The sequence below is a fragment of the Cupressus sempervirens genome, chromosome 6 (genome assembly GCF_028749045.1).
Source record: "Cupressus sempervirens isolate cs-2001-9-10 chromosome 6, ASM2874904v1, whole genome shotgun sequence".
In the NCBI taxonomy this organism is placed as follows: Eukaryota; Viridiplantae; Streptophyta; class Pinopsida; order Cupressales; family Cupressaceae; genus Cupressus; species Cupressus sempervirens.
In genome coordinates, this window is record NC_143123.1 from 431,629,814 (window position 1) to 431,657,202 (window position 27,389).

The window sequence follows — 27,389 nt, forward strand, 5'->3', positions numbered from 1 at the left end:
AAGATGGAAGGTGGTTTGTGGCGGTGCTTACTCGGTTTTAGTCCAGTCCCTTGCTTCGTACTCTAGTAGAGTTTTAAATACAGTGGAGAGAATATTCTAGCACGCTCCTCGGTCACCTTTTGTCTTCTAGAAACATGTCGCACACTCGTTTCCTCAAGAACAAAGTGGTAAATGCTTAAGCTCTTTTTAATTTCAAATCCTTTACTACGGAATATATACGCTTAATGGTACAAGCAACTACATGATATTATTTGCGGATTTTGTAAGGTTATATCATTGAAGATTCTGGATATTGGGTCGAGCAGCGCAGTTGGGAAGGAAAAATGGAGGAAATTAGCCAGAAAATGGACAGCATGCAGTTGACAGAAAACCAGAAGAAGAACAAGATTCAGGTGTCCAATACCAAGAATCCCCTTTTCTTCTATGTCAATCTGGCCAAGGTTAGTTAAATTATACCTATAATCATGTATATTTGTATATATTATTCGTTCATTTCATTTCTTGTGGATTAGTCGTATGACGGATTCATGCGAGGAAAACTAATCAGGTCCAATATTTTTTGTAAGGCAAAGTTTTCTTTCACGGATCACACTTTTGAATGTACTTTTCGTGTTTCATATTCAAGAGCATGTTAATATCTTCAGAGATTGGTGTGAAATGGGTGTTGTTCAATTGTTGCATTCAGTTTATAATTATTTCATGGTTCTGTATTGGTGCAGCATGCCAATTTCTGTATCGAAGATTTTGTCTTTCTCTCTGGGTAAAAGCGAATGAGGTTATAGGTTGCATTTGATGTTATTTCAGTTTGGCTTGACCACGTTTCTATGATTACTTATTTATAAGCTTGACTCAAGGGGGAACGCCGCCAATATTTATCACCGCCATTAGTAGTGCACCACAATTGATCGTATTTGAGCAGAGGATGAATGTGCTTGCATTCTTGGTCCCTCTACTTCCCTCTTGTATATTTGAATAATCTAACATAAATCTCCATATTGTAGGCTTCTAGAATAGCCACCCTCCAATCAAATCAGATATACCTAATTTTGTTTTGTCTTGGGAATTGATTTTAGAACTGAAAAGTAAACTATCTTTATATCATATTGGTTGCTTTCATTAGTCTATATTCATAATATTTTTGTACATTTTTGTGGAACAGATTGGGGCTTCACAGTTCCTGGAGTTGTTTTTGTTCAGATCGTTCTTGCTTTTGTTTTCTTTTCTGAACACATTTAAAATTTGCTGTTTTAAAGTGAAGGTTAATTTCTTTACCTTTTTGGTGATGTTGTATTGTAAATCCAGTCATGCTGAGTGGTTACCCGATCTTCCTTTAGGCCTTCCTGTTTGATCAATCATCCTAAAGTTATGTTCTGATTTGCTGCTTTAAAGTTCAGGTCAGTTTCTCCACCTTGTTGATCTAGTTGTATCTAAATCTAGTCATGCTTAGCGCTACCTGATCCTCAATCAGGCCTTTTTGTGTGACAGGACATTTTGCATAAGTTTGGTCATGGTGGAATTAGTCATGTATATTAGCATGTTGTTGTGGATGCTGCTCCATTGTCTTGGCTTACAATCATATTGCTTAGTTGTTGGGCGGGATAGATCACTTTTTAGCATTTTAACTATCCATTGACCATGAATGCTTTTGCAGACTTATTTAAGCTTAGTTGTGATATGTACCAGTAGGCTCAATACTGAAATTCGTTCTTTTAGTATTCACTTATATTCTTCACAGCTGTTAAGGGTACTTTGCTCTCTATTCATTTTAGTCCTCTACATAGGCACGTGGAATCTTGGATTTTATATGTTATTGAGCTTCCTTCTATATTTTTTTTAGCGCCCATAATAATGGCCTTGACTAGACTCTTTTGGCATAACTTTGACAAGTAGTCAGGTTGTGCAACGGATGATGTTTATCATTGTAATTACTTATTGTTTCACTGTTCAGCATTCAAAACATCAACATGGCAAACATGAATTCTCTTTCATCCCTTGGTCTCATGAATGTAGCTGTGCCCATATCACAAATGAGGTCTTTTTCTTTTCATACCTAGTAATGCAAAATTTTCATAAAATATATGCCCCAACAGATGTGTTAAAATCCACCAGAGTATTTAAAAAATGAATTTAAGTTACCAACAGAAACTAAAATGTCACAATCATGTAAGAATATGTGTAATTTAAAGTGTAAATTTTCACTAGGCATTCCTATTACCATTTGTGTTCTTTGCCACTACAATAGGTATATTTTCAGTCCTGTCATCTTTATGGGCTGTAGCAGCATTGGCAATCATTGCAGAAGGCTGGTCATCATTTTCAAAATCAGGTCTAATCTGCATATTCCTGATCTTAGAAAATTCACTTATTTTTCTAAACAGAAAATTCATTGTCCTAACAAATAAAAAAATAAATAATATATATGTATAAGAGTATTATTATTAATTAATTTTAAAATAATAATATTTTTTCTGGTGGCTCATCTAGACACTCAATTTTTGGATGCTGCTTTCGGAGCCTAGTGCTAAAATAAACCAGTATAATTTACTTTCTCGCTAGCTAGGACAAATGACGGTGGAAATTGATGTGGATGAACTCCCCTTAGGTAGATTCTTGGGCCAAAAACCTTGGTCATCTACTGGATGCCAACTCCGATCTTATTCCACCAATTTCTGTGAACTTCCTATTGTGTGCTTAGATTTCAGATCATTAACTCAGCACATGATTGATTTCTAGGTAGTTGCACTCGTTGGAGATAAAAAAAGAAACCCACACATCGTCGTAGGTGTCAAATCACTTCAACATATATTCTGGAGTCTCTCAGACCCTGCAGAAGATAGAGCAATGATCTTTAGTCAGAACTCAATTGCTCAACCTGGGCACCTTAGAAGGAGGCAAGAGGGTGATTTGGATTGATAAGTCAATGAATTAGAATTCATTTATGCAGGTGCATGGTGGCTGATCAGCGAACAGCAATCATTCCTTCAAAGATCTGAATCACTAGGGTTTGGAGCTGATAATCAAGGTATCCACTTTAACACAATAGTGACAGGTGTCTGGTCCATGCATGGACTGATCCGGAACTTGCGGGCTTAGGGAAAGATATGACAAGTAGTCTATGTCACTTTTCATGTGGTATTATACCTTGCAGTTCATTCTAAAAGTCAGATCTGGAAGTCTACTCAAATATGCATAAATATTTTATTTTTATGAGAAGTTTGCTCATTTGTCTCAAACTCCAGAGAGGTTATACCTTTGAGTTCTTGATTGTCTTGGAAAACAATTTTAAAATGAATAATGAGAGATAGAAGTAGGATCTCTGCCTAGGGTATTGGTGTTGTGTTAAAGATTGTTTTCTGCAAATGCAATAACATTGCCATTTTTATTGGTGTGTTCCAAATGCAGATTTGAAGACTTATAAATATGAGAGGAGGAGATATGAGACATGTTTGTATGAATAATCATCATTAGATAATAATAAATATATTAACAATAATATAAATAACCATATATGCATATTATATATATATATATATATATATTTGTCTAAATGATGATTACCATCAACAATGAATCTCATAATTGAATCAATCTGACTAAAGATACAAACTTAACACTCCCTCTTAGGTAGGGAAGATTGTTATAGAACACATTATGCTCTCAAGTATATGAAGAGATATCATCTCAGTATAATATGACATATTTAAGGATATCAACATATATTCATCAACTTAGATGTTATCTCTCAATCTAATCTGAATTATGATTCTATAGGAAATACTAATCATATGATATTCATCATACTTATTCTTTTGGTATGTGCACTGACATCAAATCCTTGATGCCTACCAAAAGATATGTTATATCCTAGTAGGATATGAGTTATCTGATTTTTGGCACTCTGGGAAAACTTGATGTAGTCTATCAGATAACAAGAAATCACAATGTCATGGTCTCTATCATGACAAGTATCATGATCTCCGGCACTCTGGGACAATAACTTAATGAAGCTTGATCACGATATGTTTGTTATCATGACTTCTAACACTCTGGGACAACAAATTAATGAAGTCTGTCATGACAACAGGTCAAACTATTGATAAGATCATCACCTTAAATAACTAACTTCCAAATACATACATACATACATACATACATACATATATAGATCAATTAAAGATCATCACCTTTAATGACATAATCCACATATGCAAAATAGTAACCACCATGAACCAAGTTAGAGGGTGGAACAATGGCTTTCACCTCAAATTCTCTTTCACAAAGAAGAATGCATTACAAGGAATTTCACTTTGATCTTTTCCCTTATAGAGAAGAGATCCAACTTCAAAATTCTCCCTCTGAACAACGATCCTAGGAAGTCAAGTCCTCTAGTTACTCCCTTAGAGCTCTCTTTGCCGAAGGATGCTTATTGAACTCCCTCTGAAACTTATATCAATCTTCTTTCTTTCTGGTGATAAGTTGTTATTTCCTCATGATGTACACAGGGGTAGGCCATCAAAAGCATGCATTCATACACATGTATTTTTAGACTCCCTCTGAGTATCAATCTTTTGAGATTCTACATTGCCTTCGAAGAATTGTGAGACTCCCTCTTAATGGAAGAATACTTAGAATCTCAATCATCAAGAATATTAAATTTCAAAAACCTCACTGATCATCAGATGACTAATGAGTTTTAGATCACAGCTTCTTTCGAGCTACTATCATAAGATTGAGTCTGCACAATATTTGGTAGCATGTGTAAAGTATTAGCTTTCTTTTCATGCAAGATCATCTTTAGATACAAAGGAAAAGACAAGGAAAATAGCTCATATAGTACATATAGAAATACAAATAAGAGAGAGACTATAATGAGTAAATAAATATAATACATGAAAATACTTATTTGTACATCAACATTCTTGATCCTAATTTATCCAATGAAGGTCCACATGCATCAAATCAAAAATGCCTCCAATGGGAATGAAACATTGGGTGAAGGTAATTATTCTCCACCCCCCCAATGTAAAATTCCCACATTTTATTTTTAGACTTTTCAATCAATATCAAGTCTAATGAGAGACAATCATCTAGAATGATATCGACCTCTATCTCTGTTAGTAACTTCTTTCTTCTTCTTGAGTATTAATCTTCTTTCTAGTTTGGTCCTCTCATCCAAGGAAGATCTAAACATTCATTAAGTTTATCATTAGAGGCAAATAAGTATTGACATTTCTTTAAACCCATCCACCATATACCAATATTTTGATTTGGAGTTTTCATGAATCTATTATTCATACTCAGAGCTTTGGTCATCAAGTGGATAACCATTGATGGTCCAAATTCTTTGGTAACCATAACTATACAATTTGAATAGTTTGGCCATTCTAATTGTAATTAATGTTATCCATCATATGACAAATTCATGATACTGGAGCTTTGGTTGACGTTGACATAAGCTTCTTGAATCAACCTCTCAAGTTTGCCACAAAAATCTCTTCGCAGGTGTGCTAGAATGGTAGTGGACTTATATAACATTCGAATCTGCCTATGGAACCTTTCACAATCTTGAAACATTCTATACACTTCTTAACCTTTCTACCCATCTATTTTTCATGGATTTAGTGTATGTGCTGGATTACTTTTAACATAAGTCTTATATATATATATGCTCAACAATGATTTTATATTTTCTTCATCATTACATATGCAATATTCTCCATATCAAGTAACCTATGTGGGGGTCTCCAAATGATGATTATACATCAATATTGTAATTGGATTACTATAACTGGTGTGGAGAATTATCTAGATACTTGGTCACTAAAATTGGAAACGATTCTTCCACACTTTGCATCTTGTTTTATGAGGGTTGAATACCAATCTCCCCTGACACTTAGGTGGTAACCATGCTGCAAGAGAATAGTTTATATGCCACCATCAATAGCAAGGTACTAGTTTTAGTTTACTTCTGAGCTTTTCGATTACAATTATTAATTGGATATGTCCCATGTATTTCCCCCTTGTTTTCATATAATTCACAAACTCTCTCCGTTGTTGGTTTTGATTAACATATTTCATATTTGATAAGAAATTTAACATTCCTTGATAAAAGCATTTAATGCTTCCTTCTTATATTTGATACCAAGTTATATCCTTCTACGACGATGACACTAGATGAATAAATAATGTAAATGGTCAATATTGATCACTGAATTTCTTTCAAATGTTCAATTGATTATTAAGGGGAGGAACGTCCATGCCAGGTAGTGTAAGTCACTAGATGAGTTTCTTATTCTCCCCGTCTAAGGAGTTGTGGTGATACCCATGTTTACCAATAGAATTACTGACTATGATTTACTTCTTATATATATCTCTGCCCATTTGTTTGTTCTTCCTATTAATATTATAATGGATGTTTAATATATTAGTCGCTGACCACTGAATCTGTATAATTCGTGCCTCTTGAATATTGGTATATCTCATTTATCATTGAATGACCTCAAACATATCTGCCATGCTAAGGACATGATCAGGTCCTATTTGCAATTATATTTGACACTCCTTCCATTTCTTGCTGACATGTGGTTTATTGCTTAAATGTTTACTTGTGTTGACTCCCCTTATTCAGCAGATTGCCTTTCTTACTTTATTGAATTCCTGCAATATCATATGATCATTGTATATATCTCTGTCTGATCACTGAATATTATTTGCAGAAGACGGTCAAACCAGTTTACGGTATAGGTTCTATCTCATGTTTATTGTAATTCGACGCAACTCTCCTTAATGAAATGCAGATTTTTCTAATCAACTCCTCATCCTTATGTCCTTACTCTCGGACATTTTGCTGCCTTCGAGCTGTTTTAAAAGTGAATCTCAAAAGTTGGCTCTGAATTGAATAAAGTCAGGATGACTGTCATTGCTATTCCTGATTTCCTGGTGTTTACCATGTTGGATTATAGTTGCTTCTTATTTCTTCCTTACTTGGATGTTTGATGATGAATGTTTGCAGCTTCTGGATTATGAGTGCCAACTTTATCAATTGCAAATTGCTACCGTCAAATTCTACTCCTTGCTTGTGCTGTCCCGACTGTGTCTCTTCCTTATATTTGGTTCCCTTAAATGTTTATCTGATTTTCCACTTTAATATCTAAGATTTGTATCTATCTATCATGTCTTTAAACACTGTCTTACATTTGCAGTCTGGCTTTGATACCATGTTGTTGTATTAAAGATCGTTTTCTGCAAATGTAATAACATTGACATTTGTATTGGTGTGTTCCAAATGCAGATTTGAAGACTTATAAATATGGGAGGAGACATGTCTCTACAGATAATCATCATTAGATAATAATAAATATATTAACAATAATATAAATAACCATATATGCATATTATACATATTATGTGTAATATATAATATAATATGTATTATAATATTATATATATGTATAAGAATATTTGTCTAAATGATGATTTACCATCAACAATGAATCTCATAATCGAATCAATCTGACTGAAGCGACAAACTTAATAGTTATTACAATGGTATTGAAGCCTTTGTTTCTGCTAGCCTGAGGGTGTATGATGCAGACATATATAGAAAAGTGACCAGGAAATGAGGTACCCATAAGGGGAATAGAGGAAAGGAGCAGCTATGGGCAAAAGAAATGAGAAAATCAACATCTAAGAGGTCATTATGACTGAAAACAGGGAGCTAGTTAGGGGATTTCATCGTCCATAAGGGAATCAATGGCAGGGATTTTAAGTACAATTAGGGGAATGAATTAGAAATGGAATGCGAAGGTTCAAGCCATAGTTTAAAGACTTGGACTAGCCACAAACTCGGCAAACCAAAAAATTAGACTCGGACTCAGACTTAGAATTGGCAAAAGGAAAAAACCTTAGCTTTACATAAAAACTTGTGTTCCACGGGAACGTGTCCCCTATGGTTTTGGGGTCATACCTATACTGGGGACGAAACGGGGACGTGGGGATGGATTTTGGCCGCCCCCTAACTCGTCCCCGTTTTGGCAAATTTGGAAACATCACCGAAACGACCAATTTTTTTTGATAGGAAACTTGGGGACAGCCAGTAGTACTAGAGACGGTTTTGTCGTTCCCCTATCTGTCCCTGAAATGACTGGCTGTCCCCTTTTTTCCAGCCAATTTGGTCAAGGCAAAATGCTCCCCCCACCCCCTCCCAAAAAACAAATTTTTTTTTTTTTTTTTTCTAATTTTTGCTGTCCGAGTGGCCCCTAGTCGTCTTAAAGACATAATAAAACTATGTAACCCATGTTTGGTCCATTAAAACACTAACACTTCTAATCATTTTTAGACTTGACAAACTTGCTAAGAGGAAGAAAAACAAAACTTAAGTGCAGTAGCAACAATGAGGAAAGATTGTGTTTAGTGAGGAAAGATTGCGATTAGTATTTACTAACTATTTTAGTTCGATTTCTCTTTGTTTCATTCTGATTTCAGCATGATACTTGGAGCCTTTAGGCATTTTGATTTTTGTTCTATATGTATGTGATATTGTTATAATGGAAGTACTTAGTATTTGCCATTTGATAATATTCCATGTATTGATCTTCTAAAATGTCTATGGTGAATGGTTTATCAATGTTGTGATATGCATATTTGAATTTTGTCTCTATATATAAAAAAATCCCCTATGTTTTTAATCACCGTCCCCTAAATTTTGGCTTTGACTTGTACCTGTATTGAAAACATGTCCCCGTCCCCTAAAACTTCCTTGTCTCGGAAACTCCGTGGAGCATAGATAAAAACAAAAAGAAATTAATGCATTTAAAGAACATAAGAGCCATAATTGATACATCATACATGTCATATGAATCTTAAACACTCAATATATGAAATATCATCATAGTTCCAAACTTTAAAATGCATAAAGCAGCATAAGTTTATAAATGTTTACAAAATTAGATATAATGATGTCCAAATGTGAAAAATAGCAAACTAAAGATGACATCTTCCTTCCTTTCCTAATATAACTCAAATTTTCACACCTTGAACTAGTAGGCATTGAGGTTTTCAAATGAGGAGCTTATTCTTCTTCTTAATATCAAAGTCCTCATCTTTGTCATCCTTCATTTCATCTGAGGCACCCTAAAGCATTGTTTTGAGCAAACACAAAGAACAAATAACCCGAAAAGTGAAAAAAAAATTCAAATCATAAGTTGCTGGCCACATCCAGGCAGTAGCAATAGTCCATCACAAGGGCTCGTGAGACCTGATGTTGGACTCATGCAAGTCCTTACCTTGGACTTGCAAGTTCTAGTGATAGAGGCAAGAGGGCACAATTGAGCAGTTCTCCTATAGAACTTCAAAGGCTTTCAGTGATAATTAGGTTTGATTGAGGGGAGACTCATTGTTTTTTTTGTAGAGGGTCAATTTAAACCATTGAAGTGCCTGGTAAGAGCATGTAATTCAAATTCATTGTAAGAAGCCATGAGCCGAAAAATTCGGATACTCCCTCTACAAAAATCTCATGTAGGAGGAGGAAGTAGTCAAGTTTATAACCCTTCACCTTAAGGTGTGGCTTATGACATTTTTTATTGGTAAGCAATATTTGCATTTTATATATTTTTTGTATTAGAGATGGTAAATGAAGAGTTTTTACATCCCTGTGACTGATTTATCTATTGAAACCTACTGACTGACTTATCAAAAAGAAAGACTACCCATACTGACTAATAAGCCTATCAGCTGATCACTGCTATCTTGTGCAATACAAAAGAATTGGCCATCAGGCCACTTGACACGAACGATTTTTATATACATTACATCATGAAAGAGATTGAGATAGTTCATAACCAAAAAGAAAAGATACCATACAAAACTAAGGCAGGCTGCATCCCAGGAACCAATGATGTTATTGCTAACACGAGCTTTATCAACTTCAAACCTTCCCAATGGAGTGTCAATATCTGGTTTAGCATTACTGCATTCTCCCATCGAGGTCTCAGTATGTTTAGGTGCGTTGTTTACTTCAATAACCTCCTCTTTAGTGATATTTTTGTTTTTCATAAACATTTCAATAGCTCGGAGCTCCTCTTGGTCAAGTATAGTTCTGTAGCAGTCAAAGAAATGTGCAGAGTCAATATCAGATTTGTAAATCAGCATCATTTCTTCCCGTACTAGTAAAGGAGATCCGGTGAGGTTGAGATTATGTGTGTACAAAAGGCAGAACTGTCCAAAGTCCAAGTCACTGGCACATGTTTGTGGCTTCTGGCATGTCTTGGAGTCAAGGCATCATGATTGGAATAACAAGTTTGCAAGTCTTCATGGTAAGAGATGTTGTGGAGTTGTCTACTTAGTGGATGCACATTAGCGGAGAGAGAGTCGTTCAAGCGCTACATGAGGGCCAAGGCGTTGATCGCAATTGCTGGTTTGAAGCTTCGTGCTAGCCTATCACGTAAAAATAAATAAATGGAGAGCTTGTATGGATTTATATGTTTGGTGTCCATGGTTAGAGTTTTCGTTTGAGCAAGGATCAATGAATGCCATGCTTTGAAACCCACATTGGATGGAGCTTGGGAATAGACGAGCTCTTGTTGGCAGTATGGTTTGTTGGAGTAGCCATGTGTAGACGTGTTCGTACTGTGTCCGAGTTCATGAGAATGAAGCCCATTGCAATAAGTCTTTTGGATGTAATATGGCACAGTCTTTGAAATAACAATTTCCTTGGATTGATATTCTAATATACATTGTAACATTAGTGAAATAGTTAGAAGATTATTGTGGCAACACATAATTATACTTTTGCTTATGGATGCAATTATTTAGTACCTCAAACAGGAGAAAGAAACATGTGCCATTTGAGTGTGAAAGAAACTTAAACTTTCAGAGGTGGCAAGAAAAAAATCAAGGACAAGATCAATTCATGTAAAAGAGAACTTAATAAAAGGTCAACTTCTTTGAAGATGGTGACTTCAGATGGTTATGAGAAGGCAATACTTTAATATCGATACGATAAATATTTCATTTGAGCACATGTTTAACAACAACAATCTTAGAGTAATTAATTGGTAACAAATACTAACAATAATTGCAAGAGTTGGCGACTTTAATAGAGATGAATAGCGTGGATTATATTGAAAGCATCGATACAACATATCCAAATGTAGCGACTAGTTGCCCAACTTCATCGAACTTCCAATGACTGTTCTATAACGCCCAATACTTGGAAGTCTTGATGGTTAGTGATCAAATTTAGAGATGAAAGACATTAATATTGATAATAAAGGTTCGATTTATTTAAGACGGGGCTTTGCATATTTGTAGTTGGAACTTAGGAAGAATTGTAGATATTAATTTGAAGAGTTTTAGGAGCTGCTAATTAAGTGTGAACTGAAGAATTTGGCTTGGTGATAAATTGACTCACAAGCTACATGATATTGTTCATAAATAATACCCAACACTCAAAGTCACAATAATCAAAGACTAAAGTTGAATTAAATGGTTACTTTTATTGTTCATAATACCTCACACCAGATCATGATTATTGGACTTTATTCATTTCATTGTGTTGCACTTCTCAAAATAGAAATGACAATGATCTTAATTGTTGATTTCTACTTTAAATTGTGACTCAAGATTATACTTGTCGATGGTTGGAAAAGTGACATGATGGCCACGAAACTTTGCCTTGACATAGATGAGCAAGAATTCCACTGAGTTGTCATAATGAAAAGCATGACATAACTTGGACGTATACCTAAAGTGTAATGTTTCCTTACTTTTTACATTTGCCAAGTACTCAAATTTTGTGAAATCTATAAGAAATAAAATTGGAACGAATGGATGGATCGATTATGGTGTTTTGACCATTGGGATAATGTTGTGAAAGTAGACTAAGTTTCTAAGATCTATCAAATAAATGCTAGTATTCCATGCTTGATTAATGCACATGAATTTTTATATATAGTTATTATTTCATGCTATAATTTTGATAGTGAATGATGTATGCTTCATTTGTGTTAGATAATCTCCTTAATAGCTTCAAGTTGGACCAAGAAGCATGAGAGATTGCATTCGAGGAAGGAAGAACATGATAATTGCTACAATGGCATTTCTTCAAAAATAGCAATTTGACAAACCATTAGAGGCAAACCTTGGACGAGGGGCCCAGGAGGTTGATGTAAGAACTTGAGCTTCAAAGGAAGCAAATTGCAAGTGGATTTTTGTTCTAATCTTAGAATGGTCATATAACCGCTTGGTCTAGGACTTGATCATATGACAATAGGTACAAGGAGGTCTTGGATCTAGCTCCTTTAGTCGTATGTGAATCATGTCATATTACAAGAGCATCTTTGAGCAAGATCCATGTTGGGACTATGTGAGCAAGGTATCCATCCGTGACAAAGGGAGCAACTAGAGGATTTGTTTCAATTGAATCTTTATCATATTGGTTCAAAGGGAGCATACCATGTCTAGATGGTTTCTCTAGTGGCCAGGAAACTATAGTACTTAGAGGACTATAATTCATATGATGAAGTTTCATGTATGTAGACTAGATGACCTTTTTGTGGATATCTTGGTCATGATATTCCTAGATAGATGGATACTTGTTGCATTAGGGAGCATTCAAGAAAAGATCTTGATGTAGAATAAAGACCTGCTTCCATGAGGTTAGAAGGTTGATTTCAGATTCAAAGGGAGTTTGAGAGTTCATTAGAGGCAACCTTGGAGGAGGAGGTCCGAAGGTTAAAATTAGATTTAGAGGGAGTTTGACAGTTCTTCAAAAGTCACCTTGGGTAAGGAGGTCAAAGGGTTGATATCTTCTTAATGAGTACTCTCCATAAGGAAGATGTTCAAGGTGTAATCTCTCGTTAATAATTCTTCTCTCTAAGGGAGAAGTTAGAGGTGTAATCCCTTGAAATGCATTCCTCTCTATGAGAGAGAAGCTTGAGGTGAAAATTGCTTGTTCCACCCTTTGATATGGTTTATGGTGGATGTAACGTGTGTGACACCATGACAACACCACGTGCAAGAGTTCATGGTGACTTTCTTTGTACCTATGATATAAATATCTTTGTGAGGTTACACTCACAATTAGACACTTGTACATTGTAATTCTCATTGTGGGGCTATGATCTCACAATGAAGATTTATTGAAATCCATTATGTTAGATGTCTAATGTTCAATATTACATGAGGTGATACCTGAAGAAGATGACATAAGTGTTCGATATCACTTGAGGTGGTATTTGAAGAACATAAGATAATGGTAGATATCTATTGTTTAATATCACTTGAGTTGGTATCCGAGGAACTTAACATAATGGTAAATATCTATTGTTCAATATCACTTGAGGTGGTGTCTGAGGAATTAGCATAATGGCATATATCTAATGCTCAATATCACATAAAGTGGTATCCAAAGAACATAACAAATATTTAATCATATAAGGTGGTATCCAAAGACAATGCCATAATGATAGATATAAAATGTGATATCCGAGGAACATACCACAATGATAGATATCTAATGTTTAATATCACATAGTGACATCCAAAGAACACGTCATAATGATATCTAATGTTCAGTATCACTTAAGGTGATATCTGACAATATAATGTTCAATACACATGAGGTGATATTCGAGAACATAAAATTCATTGTGATGTTTTTGGTGAGCTGTAATGATGCAGTCATTATGATTCAACATAGTATGAAAACTTCCTTAGCTAAGAGGGATTATTGAAGATTAGGTTTAGGAGGCTTACATATCTGATTCACAATGATGTCTCAAATAATACATTAATTAATTAATAATAAATAAATATTATTCTAATATAATTGTTATATGAATAAATTTGAATATTATAATAAGAATTGTGATATAATAATAATATAATATTATAAGATGATTATTGTAGTTAAATAAATTAGGCCAAGAGTGGTGATCCTTGGTGAAGGGGCATCGCCAATTTATAAAAAGGGAGACCAAATCTTCCTTTTGAAATGATGAAGAATATACATACACATAATCTTTCAATAATCAGAATTTGGACATGAGAGACCCAAATAAGTGTTCCAAAGGATTGGTGACCCAAGGAAAATAGACCAGACACTTGCAGCATATGAGCATTAAAATAAATGGGAAGTAGAGTCAGGAGCAGAGCATACAAAACACATAATGGAAGCCAGACCAATAGAAGATGACACACCACCGACTGAAACTTTGTTAAGGAGGATCCACACTTCCAAAACTATTAAACACAGGACCATCTCGACTCTATCTAGTGACATCCCAAAAACCATTTATCCACTGTATGATTTGGGTATCATCTAAGCATGGAAGGTAACTGCTTGGTATAGATATCATAAAATATATTGCTATTCTGCTACTCCAACTGATTTAAGGCATGGAAGCCCTTGACAATCTTGCCTGGAAAGAAAGCCTTGACTTCTTTGCAAATCAAAGTGTATGTTTTTCTATGAGATGGAGGAATGTGGTACTTAACTCACCACAGGTCCCCATCTGGTTGCAGACAAGAAGATCACAGATGATATTAATGCCCAAAGTACTCCAGATCTTACCAGAACATGAGTGAGCGAGTGCCAGAGGTTTCTCATTCAACATGACCCCGCACCACAAGGATCTTTCCACACAAGAGAAGAAAGCTGAATAGCCAATAGCAGATTAGTTGCTGATAAGCAGCCTCACATGTTCCCCATGCCTTCCAACGGGAGGAAAAAAACAGTAGACCAAAAGGTTTGACATCCACTTCCCCCAATAGAACATCAAGACAACCAATAGAATTCTAGTGTTTGCCTTTTTAAGGTTTGGGTAAAGTGATACTATTCCTGATAAGAACCTTCTAGGATTAATCTCCATGTATTGCTTTATAAACCCATTTGGCTGCCAAAGCAATGCCATGATCATGAAGACCTAGCCCCCACAATTCCTTTGGAGTGCAAGACCAACCCATGCTACATTATGTCTTTCCCTACTGCCTTGCCCATCGGACCACAAGAACTCCCCTAGAATTTTTCTCAATTTGTTAACTTGATAATTAGAAAACAGACATGTAGATGCATAATAAATAGCATCTGAAGAGAGGATTTTTTCTACCACGCAAGGGACAAAAGGCGAGTTTTCCATTTCGAATGTTTCCTTTCAATTTTACTGAAGATCCATTACTTCATGTCTTTTAGAGAGGTGCTGATAGAGAATGGGATACTGAGATATCTTACCACATTGGATGACCCCACCCAACCCCACACCTTACTGGCAAGCCAAGTGGGAGGTGGTTCTGTCCATCCAATCATTGTAGACTTTTGAGGAGCCACTTTAGCTCTTGAGGCCATGTGAAAAGATTCAAACCTATTCAGTACATTATCAAAATTAATCACTTCACAAACTAGAGACAAGGCTGTATCATTGACAAATTGTGCATTAAGTAAGATATTGTCATCTGGCTGTCTAATGTCTTTCACTGGGGGACCAAGATCAGAGAATCTCAATATGTAATATAATGCATCAACAACAATAACAAAGAGGGTTGGAGTAATGTGGTAACCTGTCTGCTGGATCTCTGCAACGGAATAGGCTCGGACAGGGTTCCATTCCCATCAATCACTGTGGAGGAGTCTTTGAATAGAATCTCAATCCATCTGCAAAAATTTTGAGGAAAGCCAAAGGGCCTTGAGCATACCCATGACAAAAGGCCATTCTATTCTATCATAGGCCTTCTCAAAATCTCGGGGAATTATAACGTGCTGACTATCCTTTTTTGTCCAATGCATGCCTTCCCAACTGGTATGTGAATAGAATCTCAATTCATCTACAAAAATTATGAGGAAAGCCAAGGGCTCTGAGCATACCCATGACAAAGGGCTATTCTATTCTATCATAGGCTTTTCAAAATCTAGGGGAGATATAACATCTTGACTATCCTTTTTTAACCCAATGCATACCTTCCCAACTGGTTATTAGATTTTCCAAAATATACCTGCCACTTATGAAACCAGTTTGTGCAACTAAAATCTTCCCAAGAATTCCTGGGATTCTTTTAGCAAGAGTTTTGGCTAAGATCTTATATGAAAGATTTAATAATACGATTGGTCTATAATTTTTAAACAAAGACCTATCCTCTCCTTTTGGTAGCAGTTTGATAATGCCCTTATTAATGTTCTGCACAAGGGTACCTGTGTGGAAGGCTTCATCATAAAGTTCTGGCAATTCTTGCCTGATTCATATTTGCTTTGTAAAATCCTGCAGTTAGTCCATCTAAATCAGGTGATTTTGAATTAACCATCGATCTGATTTTATCTTCAATTTCTGCTAAAGTTAAATCCTTTGACAAAAAAACACACCAACTTCCACAGTTACCTTTTTGGGGATCATACACTAACATTGCTCTAACTTAATAAAGTTCTCCTTTTGATGCTCAGATGTAAAGAGTTCTTGGTAAAATCAAACAAGACCTTGCAAATATCACTTGGGATAGTGGTGGAAATACCTTGAAGTGATGTTTCCTCAATTCTTTTCTTTTTCTGTTTTTGCCTGATTAAATTAAAGAAGTAATTAGAATCTCTGTTCTCTTCCTTTAACTAATTAGCACAAGCTCTGATTCTCTGCCCCTTGTATATTTTGTGCTTAATATTGCTTAATTCTGCTTTACTGTCAATCAGTTCTTTCTCCGGATATTCCTTGTGGCCTTTCTGCTGCAGATCTCAATATCGGTGATCTTGACTTGGAATGCATCCTCGAGCTTATGTTTATCTTTAGCATTTTTCTACAAATTTAAAGACTTTCCTGCATGTATTAACTAGAGCCTCACATTTAAGCAACAGAGCAATACTGAAAGGACATCTTTGCAATGAATGTGGCCATATTAATATCCCCAGGTTATCCTAATTTTCAAGCAGGGAAGATTTGAGTTTATAGGTATTAGTTCTTGTATGATTGTTATAGGGGGCACCAAACTAGACACAAGTGGAAATAGGGGTGTGATCAGACATATAGTAGATTTAACAATGACAAGATTATCTGATTTATCCATGGGGAAAGAAAAGAAAGAAGCATCAACATAACCTCTATCCAATTCGCAGTATATCCTTTGGGAGGCCGCTTGATTATTACACAATGTGAACCATATCCCTTTAGAGTCCTTCCTTTTACCTATTAAACTGAGTTTCCTTTTACACATGGCCTAAAATAGTGCTCATTGGCTTTCCACTCATGCCTTAATCCACTAGATCTATGTTCTTTATTCTCTATCATATTGAAATCCCCAATGAGAATCCAATAGATAAGCAGTCCCATAGAGCAGCTCTTTCTGTGTAATCATTAGGTGCATAAATATTGCAAATACCAAACTTTAAACCATTTAGCTTGAAGGTAACCCAACACACTGTTGCAAGGGGAAACTCCCTTGAGGGAAATCTAATCACTACAATAGGGCTTGTCAAAATGGCAACACCACCCTTACCCCGTCATGATTGGAGTAGAGTATTTCAGCTTGGTTCGAAATGAATTTGTGTATTAGCTTCATTGAAAGCATTAGCTTTAAATCTTGCAGAAATATAAGATCTTTCATGTTCAGTCAATTACAACAGTCTCTTACTATATGTTTTCTTTCATCTCGAGAACCCTAACATTCCAACTTCCTATGTTCATCTTCATTTAGCAGGAGTGGGGTTTTTTTGGGTTCTTATAGAGCCTATTAAAGTATCTGGCATCTCTTCAAATTTTCTTTAAGATATTCTTATCAGTATTGTTTTGCAGGAGAGAATTCTTATCTGAAGTTTTTCTTTTCTTGTAATAAACTTGTTCTATTACTGCTCTGACAAATACTTTTCCACTTAACTAATCAATTTTAGCATTTTGTCAAACACCTGACAAGTAAGCAACTAGCTCTGAATAACAAACTAATTCAAATTTTATACTGATAATATTTAATATTTGATGATATCCTTGGAATGGTGGAGGGTTTTCAACAAGACATTGTTTTTAATGTTTCACAACTCTCAATTTGCAATACCAAAAATAGGATGAAAATATAACCTTCGCAAAAAAACATTAACTCACAATTTCAGACCTGCATTTTATTCATTCAAGACTCGGGAAAATTACATTATAGAACCTGGTATTTGATGGTAGCAGCAGATATCACTAATGCTGGACTCTAGAAAAAAATGATCTTGGTACATGCAGTATGAATGCTATTTTCCCTATATGAATTATGATCCAAGGAATGAGCTCGTGACTCCAGCCAATACGATCACAGGATATCCAAGAATGCAATGCAGGTCTAGTACAATCGTGGCTCCTAATAGCTGCTCTAGCCACCTTTAGTCATGTGTATGGCCTCCAAAATTCCACCTGCAGGCCCAGATACTCACAGGCAAGCCAGGAATAACCCTGCCAACCCTCCAATTTATGATCGCAGGTGGTAATGATGGCTGTAGACCCCAAACTCAGAATCGCAGGTGCTAGAAGAGTCACGCCCAGCTTCCCAGAATGACGTCCCAGCCTTTACAATTGATGGCAGACTTTGATAGTGCCAGAATCGTGGCCTTCTAGTGGGAAACGATAGCTTGATATGCACAGATCAAACCCCTAAAATGCAGATGCAATTCGTTGAAAGAAATCTCTAATTGATCTCTTCCCAACTTCAATAACAATTCCAGCAATTAATCTTCTCCTTAGCAACAGTATGCAACTGTAGGAGAATGCCAAATTGTATACTTCAGCACAATTTGGAAGAGAAATTCTGAGAATAGCCCTTCAAGGGCACACAATTCAGAAAACTCAAAAAAAGTCACAAAGGCAAGAAAATAAAATAAATATTCAAGCGTGCCTTTTCCAAAGAAATGAGCTCATATTTACAATCCCTTGTTGACAAAACTTTCCCAAAAAACTCAACCTTAGAAATTGCGGAAGTTTCTCCTCTTGTTATGAATCATGTATGTAATAAGGTCTATTAGACCATTTATATGTCAAATGTAATCAAAAGAAGTCATCATGTAAGGCCCATAAGCGAAAATTGCATTGCAAGGGTAATTAGGCCCAATAGCTCAAAATTGGTCATATTGGTCAAATGTAAGGGAGAGGCATAGGAATAGAGTTTTTGAGTCATTAAGGCATATTCAATGAAAATTTGTTGTAATAGTGTCCAAGGTATGGTCAAAGTAATAGTGTGAAAAAGCGAAAAATGTTGCATTGACAACTTTTACGATTTCTGCAAAAGTTGTCAATTATGTCAAAATTGATTAATGCCGATAGGCATTCTACAATGGCAGAAAGGAGTGGAGTGGGTTGTGAGCGTGTTAGTGTTAACATTTATATTTCTAGGTTAAATTACAACCATCTACATGTCAAAATCATAATATATATTATGAACAAATTATATTTAAAAAATAATAAATAAACACTCCATTTAAAATATTTTCTATAAGTATAAACTTTGTAGATATAAATAATCATTAAAAAAAATTAAATAAAAAAATTAAAGTCCAAAAAAAATGAAGACACATAGAAATATAAATAGAAATATTTCTTATATAGTAAATTAAATTTTAATCATTTTATAATGGATATCTATCGGCATTTCTTTAGATAGATTTATTTAAGATATCTATACTAGTCAGCTAATCAAGAAGATGATCCAAATTCAGTTGTAACTAATGCAAAATGGTTTAAATACCCACCCTCTTTTGGTCAAGGGTATGTAGAGGAGTGAGTTTGGTTGGAAGTTGTTTAATGAAAATGCTGTTTATTATGTAGATTTTCTCTCTTCATGGCTGATCAGTCATTTGTTCCTTTCTCACATGGATTGATTTGTGTTTGTAATCAATTGGACAACAAGTATAGTGAATCCTCTCTCATTTAAGTCAATTTGGAGGATCTGTTGTGATTCATATGGAGAGATCCATGAATATCTTTTAAATCTGCCTGAAACCTTCTTAGAGTAAGCAATGAACGAAGAAAATCTGGTATCTCCAAAAGTACCGAGTTAAATGGCTTAAAGATTGGTGGAAAATTAGTTTTCTATGTATTCTTGAGTCCCTTAAAGTTGCAAACTATATCAAGCATTGCTCCTCCCATCACAAGTTCTATATTGGAAAAGTATCAAGCATTGCTGCTATCACACTTTCGAGAGATTCAACTGATAATTTGGAAGCAATAACAACTCGAGAGGCCAATGTGTAAATTGAAGTCTTCAAGGAAGCAAACAATTTCATTTAAGCATTCACGGAAAATTATGAGACAGTTGTCTGCATTCAAAAGAGAGGTCAAGCTTTGTTCAAGACATGTGATGTGTTTCAATTCATTAAGGAAAATAATATTCCTCAATTGTAGGCATTGAAGGATGTTTGCAGGCCTATGTTGGAAAAGGGTAAAGGGATCAAGGTAAATGAAGCAATTGGTCTTTATGGATAGCATTGTGCATTGCCTTCAAAACGAGACACACTCGAAAAAGTAAGTTGTGATTGCCAGTGGTGAAGGAAATAATCCAAGCAATCCAAGGTGAAATTCTTTTAATCGGTAAAGGAGGCATTGAACTTTGAAGTTTGATGAGTGCAATGAAGAAATTATGGAAATGGAAATATTGGAGAAAAAGATGAGTCTTATACCTCAAACTAAAAGCATCACACTCCATCAAAATAAAGCAATTTAAGGGAGCTACATCCTTCAATACTTTCATGACCACTTGTAGAGATAATACACCTGATTGGGAAACAACTTTTTTACATCTACAATTGATTTCGATGTTGCTGAACAGATGGTACGAAATGTGCCAAGTGTACTAGTAGAAAAGCTCAACAATACTATGTCTTGGTTCATTGAATTTGCCAAAAAAGGGAAAAGATAAGGGAAACGAGCTCTTAGAAGAAGATTTTTGTAAGATCATGTCACAATGAATTTCTTATTGGTTTCTAGATAGGTGCTTCATATGATTGGACAGCATTTAATGCTTGTAGTTGTTGGCTACATTAGGGCTTTGTTGGACAAATCTGGGCCATTGGTCTCAAATTAATCTTGGCCATTCATTGTGCTTGCAATCCATAAATAAGACTTGCTCCCCTCATTTCTAAAGAGGGAGATTGTTTGAGAAATCATTGCTAATATACAGCCAAATTTTGCTCTTTATTCGTTGTGGTCTTTGCATGGTGAACACGTGAGCTTTTTGGAGTTTTGCATGGTTTCCTAAATTCCTCATTTAGTTTAAAGTTGCTTGAATAGAAGTTAGAATAGTTCAAATAAGGTTGGATAGATTAGCTGATGAAATATTTTGTTGTTATACGCATGATGAAACTAGTGTTAATATCTTTTGGTGTTTGTTGATTGCAAGCAACAATGTAAGGGCAGTCTAGGCCTAATTGCAGGCACTTTATTTCGATTACTTATTGATCATTGATTTGCATTACTTATTGATGCAGAGCTCTCCTTTAATTAGGCAATTATAATGCAGTGTGGCCTTAAGACTTCTTCAATACCCCAAAATGGGCTCAAGAGAGGGCTCTACACCTTTGCATAGACTTCCAAACAAAACATGAACTAGGCACTCCAAAGAGTACAACTAGGTCTCTTAGCAAAATACTACCAAATACTTGGAATTTGCTTGGATTGGGAACCTGTGTTAGAAGGGGAATGGAAAGGTTCCTGAACATCTAATAGTCTCAAAATGATGGATTAAGACAGCCTATCCTATGCCCAAGAGCCCAAACAACAATTCTGGCTTTTATGCCTAGTAGCCCCTTTTTAGCCCTGCCAATGAAGAAAGAGGGACTTGGTTTGAAACTTCTCCAAAGGACCTGGCAAACAAAGTGGATATCCGAACACCCTTTTGGAAGTTGCTTCAGATCCCAAGGTTTCAAACTCCCAAACAATCAGATGATCACCAAACCCAAAATGCAGCAAATAGTCCTCATAGGCCTAATTGGTTAGGTTTGTGAAGGAAGTACACACCAGGATATTGTCCAGGCTTAACCACCACTTGAGATTCTTGGAGGCAACCATTAGACATGTTTTATCCATCCCCAAAGTGCCTTTGACACTTCAATGTCTACTGTCCTAAACCAAACACATAGAGATGTTTGGCCTAGGGCTGGGTTGCAAAAATAGGAAACTCAATCTCCATCTCCCATCCTTCTGGAATCCTATAGTACGCCAACCTAACTTGCATTTTCATGAGTGGCATAAAATTCCCGTGGTGGAAAAGCAAGTTAGGGCATTTTTGCCAAAAATTGCCAATGAAACAAGGGTTTTGGTGCACTTGAGAAAGATGTTTGAATAACTTTTGACTCAAACCACTTCAAACCTTCATACCAATTGCAATGTCACCCTAAAACATCCTAGATGTTGGTCTAGTCATTCATTTGCTCTTGCCAATCCACACTAGTCCGTACACGCACATGTTGCATCACAATTACAAGGAAAATTAGGAATTTTTATTGATTTAATTGCAAAATTACATTATTTGTCTTCCACTTTCTTGAAAAGGCTATTTGAAGACCTTTCCCAACTAATCCAACCGATTTTCAAAGGTTGTGACCGTTGGGAGGCAATTATGCAAAAGTTGTCAAGCAATTTTTGTTGTAAAGTGCAACTTTTTGCAATTTATGCAAAAAGCGCACTATAACCACACTAGGACCTTCCTCTAGCATCCTAGGGACCTAAAACATGTTTAGAAGCCTAAGAACACACCTACCCTAACCTAGGACTAAGATGTGCCCAATGACCATAGTAAAAAACCCATGGTTTATAGAACACCAATGGTGGCTAGGCCTTACAAGTAGGCTTATTTCAAAAGGAAAACTACTTCTAATAGTTACATAGGACTCTTAGGCATGAATGCCCTTGAGTGAAACTCATGAAGAGCTTGTTGTAGTGGATGCCTTGGAGAGTGGAGGAATAGATGCTCCTGCACCACTTATGGTTTTGATGAGCGTTGGTAAATTTCAACATTAGACTTGCATCCTTTGAAGATTGTACCCTTCTAAGCATGGTGGATTAGGCAAAGCTAGGACTGATTTGGTCTCTCCATAACTTCAACATAGCCTTGCATTAGCGGAAGTAGTCCAGCTTTATGAGTCCATATCCCATTTGCACTTTATTTTAATTGAAATTTGTATTCATATCACCATATCATTTACAAGTTACATTGATAAGTCTAAGTGAGCTAGCATAAGTTCCCTTGCAAAACTAGCATACATAAAGCCAAGCGAGTTTGCAGTTTGAATCTTGGAGTTGCTTCTATGATCTTTTGTACAATCTTAACATACATGGTGATTTTGATCAAGAGAGGATAGATTGTTTTGGCGCTTTATTCCGTGTTGGTGTGGTCATAAGACACTCATTAACAATATTTAGTGAGCAATTTCATAGCCATTCTCTCTTTCATTGCCATTTCTTATCCTCTTCATGATTAGAGTCCTTTAGCAAAATGGTCAACCAAGGTAAGGGTTTCAGGAAACTCTGAAATTACAATAGGGTGTCTAGAGCGCCCTTCCCTTCTAAACTCAAGGGGCAGGCAGCCCTTGCAACCCTCTTGGCCTCATCGTAGAACTTGTCACTGCCATGAGGTGGCATACATAGAAGAGGATCTCACAATAGTTTTTACCTTGTACACCTTTCTTAACCTTGCTATGTTTGATTGTTTCCTTGCAAGAAAAAATAAATAAACGAGGAACCGAGAAGAATGGGCAATTCGTATAAGATCTAATATATTAGATAACATCTTTGATTGTTTGCTTAGGAGAATAAATAATAAAATGGAGAATCTAGAAGAATGACCAATTAACATCAGAAATAATATGGTAGATTAGTATACATCTCATACATACCATAATCGCACAAGAATGCTAGTAAATAAATAAAAACTTCTGATCTGATTGATCTGTGTGCCTGATTGATTTCTCAGAAACTAATCTGCCCTTTATGAGTGCTAATTTCTAATTGAATTGATTTGCTTGATATGTGAGGCCATGGATGTTTTGTTGTCTTCTTTATTTCATATGTCGATGCCTTTTATGAGAGGAAAAGTCTCTTGGTGTGTTGCTTCTTAGGAAATGGACATGCCTCTTCAATTACTATCCTTTGGTTGATTTCTTGCCCCCTCAAGTTACCCTTCGTTTATCAACTTAATTGTATTTCTAAATAATATGCAATGGCTGGGATCAAATTATCAGATTACTTCTCTTATCTTAATTCTTGTTGTTAACCTATAATCAATGCATCCTTCATGCTGTAATAATTGATGCATTCTTCTGCTTCTTCCATGTCCCTGTTTTCCTTAATCTCATTGCTGGTTTAAATATTCGGTCTCTACCAAATTAATTAATCTGATTCAGAATTCTCTTGCTGATGTAAGTCTGCTCTTGAAATAGGAACAATATTTTATGGATGGATGCTTGAATGATCCACAAGCACCTCTTATTTATGCCTTTCGAATAACACCTCTTCATCAAAGGTTGCAAACTTCCTAATAGGTAGGCTAGCAAGTAGGCTTGATTATATAATTGGGTTTTTTATCATTTCCAAAACCTTGCCCAAAGTGGGCCGCTCTATAATGGACTCTGCCTCAGCAAACTACATAAACTCAGTTGGCTGTTTTATTAATTTGGTACCCAAGGCTAATTGCTGTTTAAGGCTATGATTTAGTTTTTGAGGGATATGATTTAGTTTATATAAGCCATGCCTTCACTGCGGAGCATGACACCAAGCATGACAGGGACTCATTAATGCAAAAGTAAAGAACAAGGCAGCAATGGAATCCCTGGCTCGCTGCCTTAAGGTCTGAATTCTTTGGAAATTGCTCAAGTCCTACAGCCTTTCATCATTCACTCTCCTCTTTGAATTTTGTGTGTAACATTGTGAACACTCAAGACTGGATCCCGGCAAGCAAGACTTTCAGAATTGTAGGGTTTTTTATGTTCTCTTCTCTTTGCATGATAGTATGCATGATCCTGAGATCTTGCCAATAGGCTACAGGATTCTTGAAAAGGCATGAATTCTTCCATCTCTTCCCGTGCAATGCAGTCAATGCTGCAATTACCATCTCAATTGTTAGATCTTCGAGGTGCTCCAGATTGTGCACTGAATGATTTAAGGTAGATCCGAAGGAAAAAAGGAAGGCCTATGCCTCATTCAATAATGTCAGATACTTTTTTCAATGTGCGGCTTTGCCTAGTGGCAAGCTTGGCAAATTTGGGAGGGTATTTTTGAGAATTGCCCCCTTCTCATCAGTGCAGACATTGACAGTGATGTTGAGACGTATTCCCCCAGTTGCAGATTGATTTTTCTTGCATGGGCATGTTAGGAATTACACAATGGTGGCATGGGATATGCCTGCCATCTCTCTCTCTCTCTCTCACACACACACACACACACACACAAATCCCCTTTCACTCACTAAGCATTAAAAGCCATTATGTGACATTGTAATGAGTTATTCCTCGAAAACTCGGAGCAGACATGTGTAAACTTATGTATAAATAAGAAATTTATGATTTGTCATCTCTCTTCTTTCTTGCATCCTGCATAACACATCATTACCTCTATGTATTAGTGAATTTTATCGTCTCCTTTGAGTATCTTGTGTTATTCTGGTGTTCAGGGCTATTTGTCGATGACTATGCCCTCTTAGTTTCAAGTTTCAACCTCTATGCATAACTCCAGAAAGTGAATACTATGAAGAACTGTGTGGATGATTGTCGTGATTTTCTGTTGATTTCCTAAGCATGACCTAAGGAGGAAGAACCATACACTGATTTTGGCTTGTCACTCACTACCATTTTCATTTTCCTCTTGCTTTTCCTTTGCAAATTATTAGAATAGACGGAGCTGTAAGATTACTTAGTGCTGGGTTAGACAAACATTGCTACATTGTTGGAACAGTAATTTGTTGCTTTTGATATCAGGATTTTGTAATAGAAATGAGCCTGCAGTGTGACAAATCTGTTTTCTTCTTGAAAATATTAATTTTATCGTTTTAGAGGAATGACCTTGCTGATGGTATCTATTATTCGACTCCATTCTACTTTCACATGTTTAGGGATCTTAGATGAAGCCTGAGTAGTGAGCTTTCTTGCTAGTCCTGTTAGTAATTTAAGACATGTTAATGTTAGCTTTTTAAATTTGGATCCTAAGAATGTTTTAGGATAATAATTGATTTATTCTTTCATTTAACAGTTGTTTATTTTCATTGAATGTATTGCAGTAAAGTGTATGCTGTGTACTCGAGAATTTTATTTCTTGTCATCTCTTATTAACTGTAATATTATAACAGAGATATTTGAAACATTATGATGAAGTGGAGCTCTCGGCTTTAGGAAAAGGTACATACACAGTAACATCCATTGAAAAGAAAGTACAGGGTACAGGTTGTTATAAATTATGTGCTTTCCATATGAGGATAAATTTAAGTAGATTGTGAAATTTTTAATTAGTCGTCTTTATTGTTGCCCACAGCTATTGCCACAGTTGTTACCGTAGCTGAAATTTTGAAAAATAATGGCCTGGCTGTGGTGAAAAGTAAGCTTCATCCACTCTTCCAAGAATAATAGTCCGTAATTCAGTTTTAATGTGTGTTTTTGTCAATTTAACATGTTTTATGTTTATGTTGCAATTTATTTTTTCTGATTGAATATACAGCATGAAAAACTTTCAATTGTATAAACTTTATTCTTCAAGCATTTGAGTTTCTTTATGCATGTTTGTATGTGCATGTGTTTAGAGTAGAATATTTAAGCTACTGAATATATTAGCATGGATGTGAAGGAATCTTAACCTCAACCGTTGATATTAAAGATGAGACAAGGAGCAGACCACTCCAGAAGGCTAAGGTACAAGTCGCTAGTCAGTTGTCAATGAAATGGATGTTGCTATATTTCTATTAAGTTTATGATGTGGGATTGATTGCTTCTACTGCCTTGGTTTCCTAGGTTGAAATAATATTAGGGAAATCACATGATTTTGAGGAGTTGATGGATGCTTCGGAGGAAAAGGTGCTTGTTGATGGACACGAAAACAATCGGCAGTAAAAGAGGACAGTATATTGGTACTTTGGTATTTTGTTAAATAATATATTGGGTGTCAGTAGAGTAGCTTGTAAAGGTTTGTGGTATGGTGGATGAAGAACTGTTATCAGCCTTCACTAAGTTAAGCTGATTAGCACAGGGCTTCAAATGATGGGGTTTAGAAACTGCATTCTCTGGTTAATAAGATTTTAGCTACCTCTCCATGTTAAAAGTTATACCTGCCTTGTAATATTCTTGTAGATTTGGGATTTAGTTTCATAGAAGAGGTCTATAATTGCTTATGTTGACAATGTAAAACAATGAATTTTAGGAAACTTACTTTCTGAATCTCTTCTTATTTTAACTAATCTGAAGTTTCAGCCAA

At 35.7% G+C, this 27,389-nt stretch overlaps 1 protein-coding gene across 1 annotated transcript; it reads left to right on the forward strand.

Moving 5' to 3' along the window:
* On the forward strand, nt 1-27,389 carry LOC149552891 (uncharacterized protein At2g34160-like). The gene is made up of 5 exons (XM_089788432.1): nt 1-440; nt 26,275-26,323; nt 26,457-26,519; nt 26,766-26,830; nt 26,930-27,389. The coding sequence occupies exons 1-5, from the start codon at nt 324-326 to the stop codon at nt 27,026-27,028; spliced, it is 393 nt and encodes a 130-aa protein (XP_089644558.1). The 5' UTR covers nt 1-323; the 3' UTR covers nt 27,029-27,389.